The sequence below is a fragment of the Tyto alba genome, unplaced genomic scaffold (assembly GCF_018691265.1).
Source record: "Tyto alba isolate M040663 unplaced genomic scaffold, T.alba_DEE_v4.0 Super-Scaffold_7, whole genome shotgun sequence".
In the NCBI taxonomy this organism is placed as follows: Eukaryota; Metazoa; Chordata; class Aves; order Strigiformes; family Tytonidae; genus Tyto; species Tyto alba.
The window spans coordinates 18,520,705-18,533,592 of record NW_024881328.1 but is presented as its reverse complement, the minus strand read 5'-3'; the positions used below and the strand labels follow the sequence as shown (position 1 = coordinate 18,533,592).

Sequence of the window (12,888 nt, the reverse complement as noted above, 5' to 3'; positions counted from 1 at the left end):
GCAGGAGCCCGGCGGCACCGGGGGCGGGGAGCGGGGCGGAGCGGCGCCGGGGCCCGGCTGGCGGCGGCGCGGGGGGGCCCGGAGCGGGCCGGGACCGGCGGGCCCGGGGCAGGTGAGCGGGAACCGGGCCCGGGCGGGTCGGCGGGGCCGGGTCGGCGGCGGCGGGGCCGGTTCGGCGGCGGCGGGGGCGGCTGGAGCCGCGGCCGCCGCCGGGGCCGAGCGGCGCCGGCACCTCCCGGGCATTGTCACGGCCCCCGCGTGTCCCCGTGCACAGCCCCCGCGTGTCCCCTGCCTTTGTGCTTGCGGTACCCCTGCGTTGCCCAGCGTTACTCCCTTGCCCGGCATGCCGCTGCATTGCCCCCATTGCTTCCCGCCCCCCCCCCCTTCCCCCCCAGACTGGTCCCAGCATACCCACTGGCTTCCTATCCCCGCGGCTCTCGCTGCCCTCCACGTCCCGAGGGCCCAGGCGGCTCTTGGGAGGGGGGGCTGTGCAGTGTAACCCCCCTGTCCCGGGCATTTGCAGGGCCCACAAGCGGATCCTGGCGTGGTGCTCATGTCCATCCCCATGCAAAGCTGGCCCTACTTGCATGCACGTCCCGTGTGTCCGCATCCAGCGGTGCTCGCCCCTGTCCCCATGCGTGCCCCGCTCTCCTCGGCCGTGCCACCCCGCCGCGGCCATACCCACCAGCCCACCGTGCCACCTCGCTCCAGCCCCTCTTCTCTTTTGCAGCCCGTGACCTGCCAGGATGGCGGTGATGGGGGGCTACTGTGAAGGCAACAGCTCCGTCGCCCAGGCCTGGGTGCAGCAGGGCTTCCAGCCCTGCTTCTTCTTCACGCTGGTGCCGGCCGTGCTGCTGAGCGTCTGCCTGCTGCTGGGCGCCCTGCAGTACGCCTGCTACGTCCGCTTCGGCCGCGCCATGGAGCCCAAGTACATCCCCCGCTCCCGCCTCTACCGCGGCCAGGTCCTGCTCTCCCTGCTCCTGGCCCTGCAGCCCCTCGGCGGGCTGTTGTGGCAAGTGGGGGGGCCGGGCCGGCTCTACGGGTACATGTTGCTGCATGCCTGCCTCTGGGCCCTCAGCTGGGGCTGCGCCGTCGCCCTCCTGCAGCTGGAGCATACGCGGGTGCTGGCTCATGACCGGACGCGGGGCCATGGCACCGTCCTCCTCCTCTTCTGGGCTCTGGCCTTCGCCGCCGAGAACCTGACCCTGGTGTGCTGGAGGAGCCCGCTGTGGTGGTGGGTGCTGGAGGACACCAACCAGAAGGTGGGCTGGGGGGGGCTGTGGGCAGGGAAGGGGGACGGAGCCCTTTGGGAGGGATGGGGCTGCAGCATCGCGCTGCTGGGGTAGGGTGTGCGTGTCGTGCCCTGCCATGCCCAGGGTGTGCACGCTGCTGGGATACACTCACGCATCTGCCATGTGTCTCAGCCCGGAGCCCAGCTATCGCACACCTCTCCACGCTCCCACACGGCTCAGCTCCTGCTCCTGCCTGGCCCAGCCCCAGGCGCACGGGTGGGGGTGTCTGCCTACTCCCCACAGACCTTTACCCCCCTACTCCCCCTGGGATAGGGGCATCCCAAGCTGGAGGACACAGAGCCACACATGGCAGGGAGGAAGGAGGGGGTCTGAGTGGTGCCTGAGGTGCTTTGCTCAGCCAGGGGCTCCCTCCGAGCTGCGTGGGGTGTCCCCTGGCTGCACTGCACCCCATCCCCGTGCCCCACTCCTTGCCTCTCTCAGCTCATACACATCCCATGGCCGGTCAGGCTGTGCCAAGGGGGCCGGCTGTGGCGCTGACCCCCCACTCTCCGTCCAGGTGCAGTTCGGCTTCTGGCTGCTGCGTTACATCTGCACATTCATGCTCTTCATCCTGGGCATGAAGGCCCCGGGGCTGCCCCACAAGCCCTACATGCTGCTGGTCAACGAGGAGGAGCGGGACGTGGAGAACAGCCAGGTGAGTCCCGGGGCCAGAGCACTTTGGGGACACGGCCAGGGAGGAGCTGGGGACAAAATGGAAATACAGCTGCCCTCGGATCAGCATCTTCAGGAGACCGGGGAGGAGCGAGGTTTAGGGGTGCCCAAGCTCCCTGCCCCGCTCTCAGCAGGTTGCAGCCCTGCTGGGAGGACAGAGCGGGGGCCCTGGGAGGACGGGGCTGGTTTTCTTGGTGAGGTGTTCCCCGGGGCTGCTGCCAGCTGGGCTGGGGTGCCGGGGCAGTGACCCCCCACTCTGCTGTCCCCCAGCCGCTCCTGTCCGACGCCGGCAGGACCACCTCCACCTGGAAGGATTTCCGGAGGAAGCTGCGGCTGCTGGTGCCGTACATGTGGCCGAGGGGCAACCACCTCCTGCAGGGGCTGGTGCTGTTCTGCATGGCCCTCATGGGGCTGGAGCGGGCCATCAACGTCTTTGTCCCTATCTACTACAAGAACATCGGTGAGGCGCCCGGAGCTTGGTGTGTGAAGCTGCCCACGGCCTCACCAAGTGCTGGGGGATGTCGCAAGTGACTGGGGGGGGGCTGCAGGGACCTGGCAGGAGTAGGGATCCAGGGGGTCAGGGACCGGTGCTGGGTGCTGGTTCCCACGGGGCACCCGGCGATGCTCCCTGCCCCTCTGCCCTGACCCTTGCCACCCTCTCCCCAGTGAATGAGCTGACAGCGGGCGCTCCCTGGCACACCCTGGCCTGGACTGTCTGCATCTACGTGGGGCTGAAGTTCCTGCAGGGTGGAGGTGCTGGTAAGGACAACCAGGAAGGATGAGGCAGTGAGGAAAGACTGCGTGGGGCACATCATGCCAGAGCTGGGGTGGCTGGGGATGACCGTATGGCCCCATCCCTGCTGCTTCCTCTTGGGAGCAACAACCAGGGATAGCCCTGGGGGGGCTCCATCCCAAATCCCTCTTTCCCAGCTGGGCTTTCTGAGCTAACGGCATGCCCCGGCGGCGCCGGTCCCCGCTGACCGTCCTGTGATGCCCCACAGGCTCCACCGGCTTCGTGAGCAACCTGCGCACCTTCCTGTGGGTGTGGGTGCAGCAGTTCACCAACCGGCAGGTTCAGGTGCAGCTCTTCGCCCACCTCCACGGGCTGTCCCTGCGCTGGCACCTGGGGCGTCGCACCGGCGAGGTCCTGCGCAGCGTGGACCGGGGCACCAGCAGCATCAACAGCCTGCTGAGGTCAGAGCGTGCCCGCGGCGGGCGGGGGGTGGCCAGGCAACCCCACTGGGACGAGCTGATGCACCGTCCCCCCTCCCGCTCCCCAGTTACATCGTCTTCAGCATCATCCCCACCATTGCGGACATCGTCATCGGCATCGTTTACTTCACCTCGGTCTTCAGCGCCTGGTTCGGCCTCATCATCTTCGTGTGTATGAGCCTCTACCTGAGTGAGTGGGGGTGTGGGGGTGCCGGGCCGGGCCGGGGGGCTGTGGGCACCTGCTGACACAGCCCCCCTCCTGCCCACAGCTCTGACCATCTTCATCACCGAGTGGAGGACCAAGTACCGGCGGGACATGAACACGCGGGACAACGAGGCGAAGTCCCGGGCTGTGGACTCACTCCTCAATTTTGAGACGGTACCGTAGGTGGTGAGGGGTCGCTGAGGACTGCCTGGCACTGGGGGGGGCTGATCCGGGCACCGACCCTGGCTCCGTGTCCTTCAGGTGAAATACTACAATGCGGAGAGCTACGAGGTGAACCGCTTTAATGATGCCATCGTTAAGTACCAGGTACAGGGTGCTCAGCATCAACAGGGGAGTTGCAGGGGGAAGGAGATGAGTCTCAAAGACATCTGCGGGGAGGATGGGGCTCGCCATGGGTCTGGTTTGGAGGTGGCAGCATCCCGGGTGACCTTGCCTCTTCCAGGTCTCGGAGTGGAAGGTCAGTGCCTCGCTGGGCCTCCTCAACCAGACCCAGAACCTGGTCATAGGCTTGGGGCTGCTGGCGGGGTCCCTGCTCTGTGCCTACTTCGTCACCGAAAACAAGCTGCAGGTAAGGCTGGTGCCAGCCTGGGCAGCCCCTGGGCCTGGGGTGGGGCCTCGGGGCTGGTGGTGATGGGCACCTCTCCCCTGCCCCTTCCAGGTGGGGGACTTTGTCCTCTTCGGCACCTACATCATCCAGCTCTACACGCCGCTCAACTGGTTCGGGACTTACTACAGGTACCACTGGGAGCTTCAGGGGTGCCTGAGGTCCCCCTCCCCATGGGCACCTGGGTCGGGATGTGGTCCCCCCAAACCCTTCCCTCTGATCTTTGTCCCCTTCCAGGATGATCCAAAACTCCTTCGTGGACATGGAGAACATGTTCGAGCTCTTCCACGAGGAGCAGGAGGTGGGTGCCACCTACCCGGACCCCGTTCCCTGGCACAGCCCCGTGGTCCTGCCCTGGGGAGGGGCTGGCTCTGAGGCCAGGTCTCTCCCCCTGGCAGGTGAAGGACGCGGTGAACGCCGGTGACCTGTGCTTGGAGGACGGGCGGATTGAGTTTGAGAATGTGCACTTCAGCTACATGGATGGGTACGGGGCGGTGGGCGCAGGGTGGCAGGGTGGGACGAGTCAAGCTGTGGGGGACTGGCAAGGGGACGCGGGGCAGCGGAGGTGGCCCTGAGCCCCTCTCCATCTCCCTCTCCCAGGAAGGAAATCCTGCAGGACGTCTCCTTCTCCGTGATGCCCGGGCAGACCCTGGCCCTGGTGAGAGCGGGACCTTGGGTGTGGGTTCACTGCTGGAGGGTGGGATGGGTGAAGAGGGGCTGGGAAGTGTGGGGGTGGGATGGACAGACCCCCAGCGGGGCTGGGCCCTCCCTGCCCAGCCCCTGGCCTCCAGCAGCGGGGAGTCTCTGGTGTCTCCAAGTCCCTTTACCTTCGCGTGCAGGTGGGACCTTCGGGCTCAGGGAAGAGCACCGTCATCCGCCTGCTCTTCCGCTTCTACGACGTGTGGGGTGGCTGCATCCGCATCGACGGGCAGGACATCTCCCAGGTGAGGGTGGGAGACCTCCAGGGACCAGCAGCGGGGGAACACCCCAGCTCCTCCGGGCCTCACAGCACTGCTCGGTGCAGGCACTGGCATCTCCCCAGGGCAGGGGTGAGCACGCAGCCCCCGCAGCCTCTTTGAAGGCTGATGTCTGCTCCAGGAGCGGGGTGAATGGTGCAACTGCAGGACCCCTGGGCTGAAATGCTGGAGGGGGGCCAGAGCTCCCCAGGAAGGACTGGGGCACTGACAGGGCCCCCCACACTGCAGGGCGGAGATGCGACTGAGCCTGTGGTCCAGGGAGAACCCTGGAGCAGACAATCTGTGAGGAGCAGGGGGTGGGGCTCACAGCTGAGGAGGGGGTAGACTTGGGTTTTGGGGGTGTCTTTGTCGGGGGTGTGCATCTGGCTGAGCCCTACCCCCCCCCCGCCCCGTCCCCCCCGCCTCCCCAGGTGAAGCAGGCGTCGCTGCGCGCTCACATCGGGGTGGTGCCCCAGGACACGGTGCTCTTCAACGACACCATCGCCAACAACATCCGCTACGGACGGATCCTGGCCACCGACCAGGAGGTGCAGGAGGCGGCCCGGGCTGCTGACATCCACGACCGCATCCTCTCCTTCCCCGACGGTGAGACCCCCGCGGTCCCCTCCCTGCCCTCCTGGGGTCCCCGGTGAACTTGTAGCTGCCCTTGGGTGACATCCCCCCATGGGGACATCCGTGCGACCCTGTGCCTTGTTTTGCCTCTCCCTGCCATCTCTCTGGGGTTAAATCAGCCCCTGGGCAGGGATGGGCTGAGGCTTTGCCAGGTCTTGGAGGGCACCAGGCGAGGCATGTTCCTGCCCTTGTGCCTGCAGGATACAACACTCAGGTGGGGGAGCGGGGGCTGAAGCTGAGCGGGGGGGAGAAGCAGCGCGTCGCCATCGCACGCACCATCCTGAAGGGTCCCCGCATCATCCTGTTGGATGAGGTAAGGGCAGCAGCCCCCAGCCCATCCTCGCCCCGCTCTGCTGCAGCCCCTGCCCCAGTGGCCGCTGGTGCTGCCCGCATCCCTTCCCCACAGGCCACGTCTGCACTTGACACAGAGACCGAGAGGAACATCCAGGCCTCCCTGGCCAAGGTCTGCGCCCACCGTACCACCATCGTTGTTGCACACAGGTAGGGAGGAGGGGAAAGGGCTGATCCGGGAGGTGCAGAGCTCTCTGAGCTGGCCAGCCCCCCACCGAGGGGCCCGCAGATCTGTCCTCCTACTCAGGAGGTGACAACCCCTGCGATTGCAGCTCCTTGCGCTGTGCAGACCTGCCCCACCCCGGACCCTCTCCCCTCGGAGCCCGAATAACACCCTGCCTTTCTCCGCAGGCTCTCCACCGTGGTGGGCGCAGACCAGATCTTAGTGCTGAAGGACGGGCGCATCGTGGAGCGAGGGAGGTGAGCACAGGGGGAGGTCTTGGTGCTGTCTGCCCCCAGGGACCCCCTCCCTGGTTGTGGGGCCAACTTGTGACCCTGCACCCCCGTGCTCTCCCCGCAGGCACGAGGAATTGCTGCAGAAGGGCGGTGTGTACGCTGGCATGTGGCTGCAGCAGCAGGCTGGCGACGAGGGCGAGAGCAAGGAGCGCCGCCCCGAGAAGCCCCCGGGCAGCAAGAAGGGGCCGTGAAGAGGACCGGGGGCTCTGCTGTGATTCTGACCTGGGGCCCAGGCCCCCACGCTGCCAGGGAGCCCTTTGCTGGCTGCAGGCCGAGACCCCTCGTGCCCTGGGAGCTGCAGGGGTTGGGTTGACACTCCACCACGTTGGCACTTGTTTGTTTGGCTGTTGTGTAGTTTCTTAAACCAGGTCCTTCTCAGCTCTGTGCCTGTGTGTTCTGGGCAGGGTAAGCACCTTCAGGACCCCCCCGGAGGGGCTGTGCTCCGGGCAGAGGCAGGCAGGGTCCCCTGGGTCAACCAGCAGCTATGCCATAGGTGTGAGATCCTTGGGCTTAGGAGAGTGAGGGGCAGAACAGGCTGTCAGCACCTGCCCCATCCCTGCACACAGGGATGTGCATGGCAGGGGGCTGCACTCCAACGGCGAAGGAAGAAGCAGCACCATTGGTGCCCACTTCACCCACCTGTGCCCCCTTCCCTTGCACCATCTTGTGCACCCATCTGCAGAGATGCACCGCTCTGGGCTGGACACCAAGCAGCCACTCCCTCAAAGCACCTCTGCACCCTATGCTATACTTTTATTTTCTCCCAAGCAGCGCTTTCACAAGTCTCAGCATTCCCTCAGCTCAACCTGACCCCACATCCTGCCCCAGGGAGTCAGTGCCAGCCGATAACCCCACCTCGGCTCTACGCTGCTGGGAAGGGGACAGCCCAGCCCTACAAGCAGAATTGGTTCCAGCAGCAAAGCTGGGAAAGCCTCACCACTCTGCATGGCCCCTGCAAGAAGCCAGCCCCCCTCTCCCCACCCCAGCGTCAGCTCCTCCCTCCAAACACCAGCATGGAAGGGCTGGCTTCAGGCTCAGGGCTGTTTGCAAGCAGGGGTTCTGTGCTGCTGCTGCCCAGGAGGGGATCCCCCGCAGCATGGCTAGGAGGAGGAAGGTGTTCCTGCCCCAGCAGCACTAAAACAGGGCCCTGGGCTAGTTTAGGGCTGCCAAGAGCAGCCAGCAGCAAGAAGGCAGCTGCAGTCCCCGCGTGTGAGCAACGCTGGCACAGTCAAGTCACCGCTGAGGTTACTTTTCAGTTAATGGCCCTTGTTAAATTAAACCAGAAAGGAAACGCAGCTCCATTCAGTCTCAGAGAGGTCCTGGGCCCCAGCCGAGTTGGGTAAGGCCCAAGGCGCTCTTGTGCATGCAACCAGCCTGGGGAGGGGGGGGGCCTGCGGCGTGAGGAAGGGGCCGCTTTCACACTGCCAAGAGGCAGCACATTCAACCGTGCCATGCAAGAGCCCATCCCAGCCCCAGCTGCTCTTTGCTGAGGGGCTGGCATGGCCCTCCCCAGAGCACGAAATCCAGCCCCTCACTACTGCAGCAGGCAGCCGTGTCCTGGCTGTACGTCCAAGCATGCAGAGATGTCCCCGCGTGGCCCCTCCCTCACCCCACAGTCCCAGCAGTGCTGCGACACGGCCGTGGCAGCTGTGGCTAAGTGCACACCGTGGGCTGCTGTTTGCTTTGGTGAGTGTGCTCAGCCTCGTCCCACGCTGTCTTCACCTCTCCAGGAGCATCAGCAATTTGCTGCACCGATTTTATGCAGGTGCTAGGGCTGAGGTGTCAGTGTGTGTGTGGTGGCTCGCTTACAACCCCCAGGGAGGTGACTTGCCTCTCTGGCAAGAGGCTCTTGTCATCAGTGTCCAGGCCAGAACCCCTCAGCATCCACATGGGAAGCCAGAGACACTCCTCAGGTCACAAGCAGGATCCCACATCTGCTGGCACACCCTGTGTCGCCTGCCTAGGACATGCTGCAGTTTGACGGCTTTGTACCGTGCGCCTGGAACGGGAAGAAGCACACAGTGAGCAAAGGAAGATGGGCTTCTTCCTCTGTCCTACAAGGGGGCACATCCAGTGCTCGAGTCCCCAGGGCTGTGTCCTCAGCAGTGACACTGCCCCTGCCCCAGGCCAGGCTGCTCTCCTGGTGAGAAAAGTGACCCTAGCCAGAGCCCAGAGGAAGCAGAACCCAGGGAAGACCCCACCATGACACAGCCAGGCTGGGATCAACCCTGCCACGGTGCAGAGCCTACAGCCAGCCTCACTCACCTGCCGCTGCGACTGCTGGTACTCGGCTTCGCTCGCTGACAGCGCCTGGGCCAGGGCCAGATCCTCCTCCTCCTGCGTGCTGCTGGGGACAGCGGTGCATTGTGTGCCTCGGCCGCCCCCGGGCTCACCGGCCCAGCGCTCAGAGCCCTTCGGGGTGGCAGGATCTCCTCTCACTGCAACCCTCCAGGACGGCTAAGGGCAGGGAGCAACTCAGGATCCCCCTCAACAGGGGCTGGGGAGGGACCAGAGGATCCAGCTGGGGCTGGCAGCCAGCACCCCCCGCCAAGGAGAACCATGTGAACTCCAGTCTGTAAGACGGTGTTTTTGGCAGCACCAGGCAATGTGCCCGAGGACGTGGGCTCCCGGGTTTCCTCTCTGAACACCCCCTACTCCACCTCTGTCATGCTCTAGCCATGCTCATTAGCTGACAAGGGGTCAGACAATGGTTTACCCTACTCTGTGCTGTCAATCCCCATCCCCTCCCAGCATCCCGGAGGGCTTTCTCACTGAACAGAGCTCTGTGATGGCTCCGGATTCTTCCTTCCCCCCCTGTCAGCCACAAAGAGGCATCATCCGGAGCCACGTGCTAAGAGGAACATCATCCCGGAGCCACATGATGCTGCCCTGGGCACCTCTCACACACAGGCTTGGGGCATGACACCACGTGTCCCTGGGCTGTACCTGGGTGGCTGCGCTGAGCTGTGTGCTGACTCTGCCAGGGACATCTCCAGAGCTCGCTGCAGCGCCTCTTCCTCGCTCTGAAACAAAACATCTTGTTACCAGCTTGGCTGAGGTGGCAGGAGGCAGCCCTGAGGGACACGTGGCAGGTACAGTCTTGCCTGGCCAAGGGTAGGTGTAATTCCCCTCTCCAAGGCCAGACACAGCCAAGTTGAAGGCCTTGGGCTCAAGACAGACCTGTGGCTCTCTCCCCGTGCCCGAGGGAGTGCGGCCCTGCCTGCCAGTGCAGGGAGCACACTAAGAATACCAGTGGGAAGCAGCTTCCAGCCTCCTCCTCCGCTCCGGGCTTGCAGAATAGAAAGACAACACCCAGGGAAAACGAGCAGTGCACTTTGTCCCTTTGGGAAAGGCTGAGCACCAAGCGCAGCCGAGAGCTTCCATTTGCAGGCACCAGAGCAAACTGATGCCCCCCTGAGCATCTGGGATCCCCGTTTGGCAGGGAAGACCCAGCTGGGGAGCACTGCAGTCACCTACAGAGCACTGGTTACAAAGCAGTTGCTGCAGTAGCTCCCCAGGGCATCGGAACCACCCAAACCCACCCCAAATGCACAGGCCAGGCCACTCACCAGCCCATTCTGCAGCAAAACAGCCGGAGGGGAGGGGCTGTGAGTCTGCAAGGTGGCTGCTCTGCCTCCTCTGCGAACGGGAGAGAAGCTGGGTTATTGTCAAGGCAGGGAACCCTGGCACTAATACGCAGCCTTGCTGATGCACAAGATGCCAGGAGCTGTCACTCCTGCATCCCACAGGGAGCCAAGCTGAGCCTGGTTGTGCCCACCTCAGAATTACGAGTTGGGCTATCATCCTACCTGGCAGGGGCTGGAGAAGAGGGGCTGTCTGCTGGCCAGGCAGCTCCACTGCTCGATCCGGTGACTGTTTTGGAGGAGGATGCGTAGGCTCTCGCAACTGCAGCGTGCCTAGGACAGACAGACAGAACAGAACTGTTTCACCATCATGGGCCATCCCTGGGCACCGAGTACCCAGGGAGATGAAGCTGGCTAAGATGCCTCCCTGGCATCCAGATCCCTCTCTTCCTCCCAACAGCACCCATATTGTGGCTCAGCTACGCCCAAGAGTTTCAAGTGCCATTTCTCTCCTCAAAACACTGTGCCAGGATACACAGAAATCATCAGCTACAGAATAAGGGGCTGGGCAGAGAAGCAAGAACAAAACAGCCTGTGGGCAGTACCAGTGGCTTTTGCTGCAGGAAGGAGAGACTGTATACGGCTGTGCTGACTCTACAAACCTTAACGCTGCTGGAGGACACCCCTGCACACAGGGCCGGGGGGGTGAGAATGCAGCAGCCGTCCCAGACAGTGGGCCAGGAGGAGCTGGGCTTCTCCCCTGCCACCCACCTGGCAAACAGCCCCACCCCTGGCAGCCTGTCTGTCCCCAGGCCCTCACCCTGCTTTGGAGAGGGGACGCCCTGCCCCGCTGCAGTCGTGGTCCAGGGGGTGCCGGTGCTTGAGGCAGTAGTTCTTGTGGCACTGGTCGCAAATCACCTTCATCATCTCCTTCTGTTTGCAGCCAGGCTTCAAACACTTGTTGGTGAAGATCTGGAAGACGACACGGCGGTGGTGAAAAGGAACACGCGCTGCAGGGCTGGGGCTGTCCCCTCCGTGCCAGGCCCTTGGCACTGACCGGCTTTCTTCACCAGAGCCTCACCCGTTGGGCTATGGAGTTTGTATCTGAATACTAGTTTTCTTTAGATAGTTTATTAGTAATTCACTCGTGCTTCGGTCTCCTTAGGCAAAGGTCTCCATGATCACAGAATGCCCAGGGACTCCTGCCCGCCTTGCCAAGGCAGTGGGGACAGCCCAGAGCCCTCCAGCTGCTGCTAGGCCGGATTCCTGCAGGGCCAGCTCCCTGTAGCAATTCCCCCTCCTGGCAAAACCAGGCAGCTAATTGCCAAATGCGTTTTCCTAATGGCAGCACGCAGTTTCCCATCCTTGTGTCCCAGGTGGCTGCCCAGCCCCACTCCATCGCTACCTCAGCCCTGGACACGCACCACAAAGCCCTGCAGATGCGCACACCTTCAGCTCACCGACCCTTCCTGCCCTCGGCCTGTGCAAACAGAGACGGCGCTGGGCAGGGCTGAGTTTTGTGTTGTTTTCATCCCACCCCTCACCCCCCCCCGGCTTCGGCAGGGACCCAGCAGAGCTCAGCAGCGAGACGGAGAGCGCCGGGTTCCTACCTTGCGCTTGCGCTGCGCGGGGTCGGACTTGCAGTCGCGGTCAATGTGCTCACCCACCACCACATCGGGCATCTCCCCCCGCCTCACGGGGACCGGGGTGTTGCAGAGGGGACACACGGGGACCTGCACATCCTGTAGCAAGGAGAAAAGGGGGCCGGGAGCACGCAGCTGGGCAACCTCGAGCGCTGTGCGGCCGTCTCCCTCCCTTTCAGGATCTGCCTGCCGCAGGTTCTGCGGTGGGGTTTGAGGTCCAACAGCTTGGTCAGAAAACCCAGCAGGTGCGACAGGCGCAGACACACACGCTGGGAAGGGAAGGCAGCAGGGCTGGGAGATGCCCAAACCGTCTCACCCAGTGGCAGAGGGCAAGCTGGAAGTTTGCAGCACTGAGATACAGCTCCTGGCTTTTACAGACAGCTCCAGGCTCAGCGCAGGACCCAAGGGGGATTGCCCAAGCAACCAAAGAAGTCCCAAATTATTCTGACCCCTGGCTGGGAAAGCTCAGCAACTCCACGCAGGAGGCTGGATCAGACCTCCTCCCCACGCTTACCTTCTTGTAGGCAGAGGTGCAGTTGTGCTGGGCGTAAGCGACGTGGTCGGTGCAGAAGATCTGCTCGCACGCGTCGCACTTCAGGGGGAGGAAGTCTGCAAGCGGGGAGACGCAGCGGGCAGAGGGGTTGAGGTCAGCGCTGCCCGCCTGCGGCCCCGGGGGGCCTCCCCGACCCGACAGCACGGCCCTGACCCGCGGCAGAGCCCGGGCCGCTTCTCTCTTCCCCCGGCACGGAAACGCAAGGGCTGCAGGCCCGTCGCTACGCTCCTCAGAAACACCTCGGGCTCCTCCCCGGCTTCAGGAGTAGCACCCTGAGGTCACGCCGAGCTCCTCGGGGGGGGGGGGGGAGGGATGCCGCCCCCCCCCCCCGCCAAGAGCCGTTACCGTCTGGCTGCTCCGCCGGGCAGAGCCGCGTACCGGGCAGCCAGCTCCGCCCCGGCGGGGGCGCCGGCCAAGGGCAGAGCGGGCGGCACGACCCTCCCCTCACCCCCCCCCCCGGTACGGCGGAGGCCGCGCCGCCTTGTCCCGGGCCCCCCCCCCCGGTGCCGCCCCTCACCCAGGCGCTGGCAGGCGGGCCAGGAGCAGTGCGCGCCCAGGTCCGGGAACTCCATGGCGGCGGCGGCGTTTCCCCCCGTCCCGCCCCGCTGCTACCGGCACCGGCTCACGCCCCGCCCACTTCCGGCACGGCGTCACCGCCGAGGGCGGAGCCAGCTCTAGCCACGCCCCCCCCCCCCGGTCGGCCCGC

General features: G+C 64.8%; 2 protein-coding genes across 3 annotated transcripts; one reads left to right on the top strand and one right to left on the bottom strand.

The window, feature by feature from the left end:
- Positions 1–63: 63 nt before the first annotated feature.
- On the top strand, positions 64–6,780 carry ABCB6 (ATP binding cassette subfamily B member 6 (Langereis blood group)). The gene is made up of 20 exons (XM_042784454.1): positions 64–112; positions 731–1,262; positions 1,810–1,947; positions 2,235–2,424; positions 2,631–2,723; positions 2,966–3,158; positions 3,245–3,366; positions 3,446–3,555; positions 3,643–3,708; positions 3,845–3,970; positions 4,061–4,137; positions 4,244–4,307; positions 4,405–4,490; positions 4,607–4,664; positions 4,846–4,950; positions 5,394–5,568; positions 5,796–5,908; positions 6,002–6,096; positions 6,298–6,366; positions 6,467–6,780. Exons 2-20 carry the CDS (start codon positions 747–749, stop codon positions 6,591–6,593), a joined length of 2,523 nt encoding a protein of 840 aa, XP_042640388.1. The 5' UTR covers positions 64–112; positions 731–746; the 3' UTR covers positions 6,594–6,780.
- Positions 6,781–7,647: 867 nt separating this feature from the next.
- Positions 7,648–12,799, bottom strand: ZFAND2B (zinc finger AN1-type containing 2B). Of its 2 annotated transcripts, none has more exons than XM_042784459.1 (9): positions 12,700–12,799; positions 12,144–12,238; positions 11,597–11,728; positions 10,807–10,958; positions 10,212–10,319; positions 9,972–10,041; positions 9,349–9,425; positions 8,668–8,749; positions 7,648–8,401 (listed from the first exon to the last, which is right to left on the bottom strand). In XM_042784459.1, exons 1-9 carry the CDS (start codon positions 12,752–12,754, stop codon positions 8,363–8,365), a joined length of 810 nt encoding a protein of 269 aa, XP_042640393.1. In that variant the 5' UTR covers positions 12,755–12,799; the 3' UTR covers positions 7,648–8,362. The 2 variants fall into 2 exon arrangements, with proteins under 2 accessions (XP_042640393.1, XP_042640394.1); XM_042784460.1 differs by having other exon boundaries at positions 8,668–8,746.
- Positions 12,800–12,888: the final 89 nt, after the last annotated feature.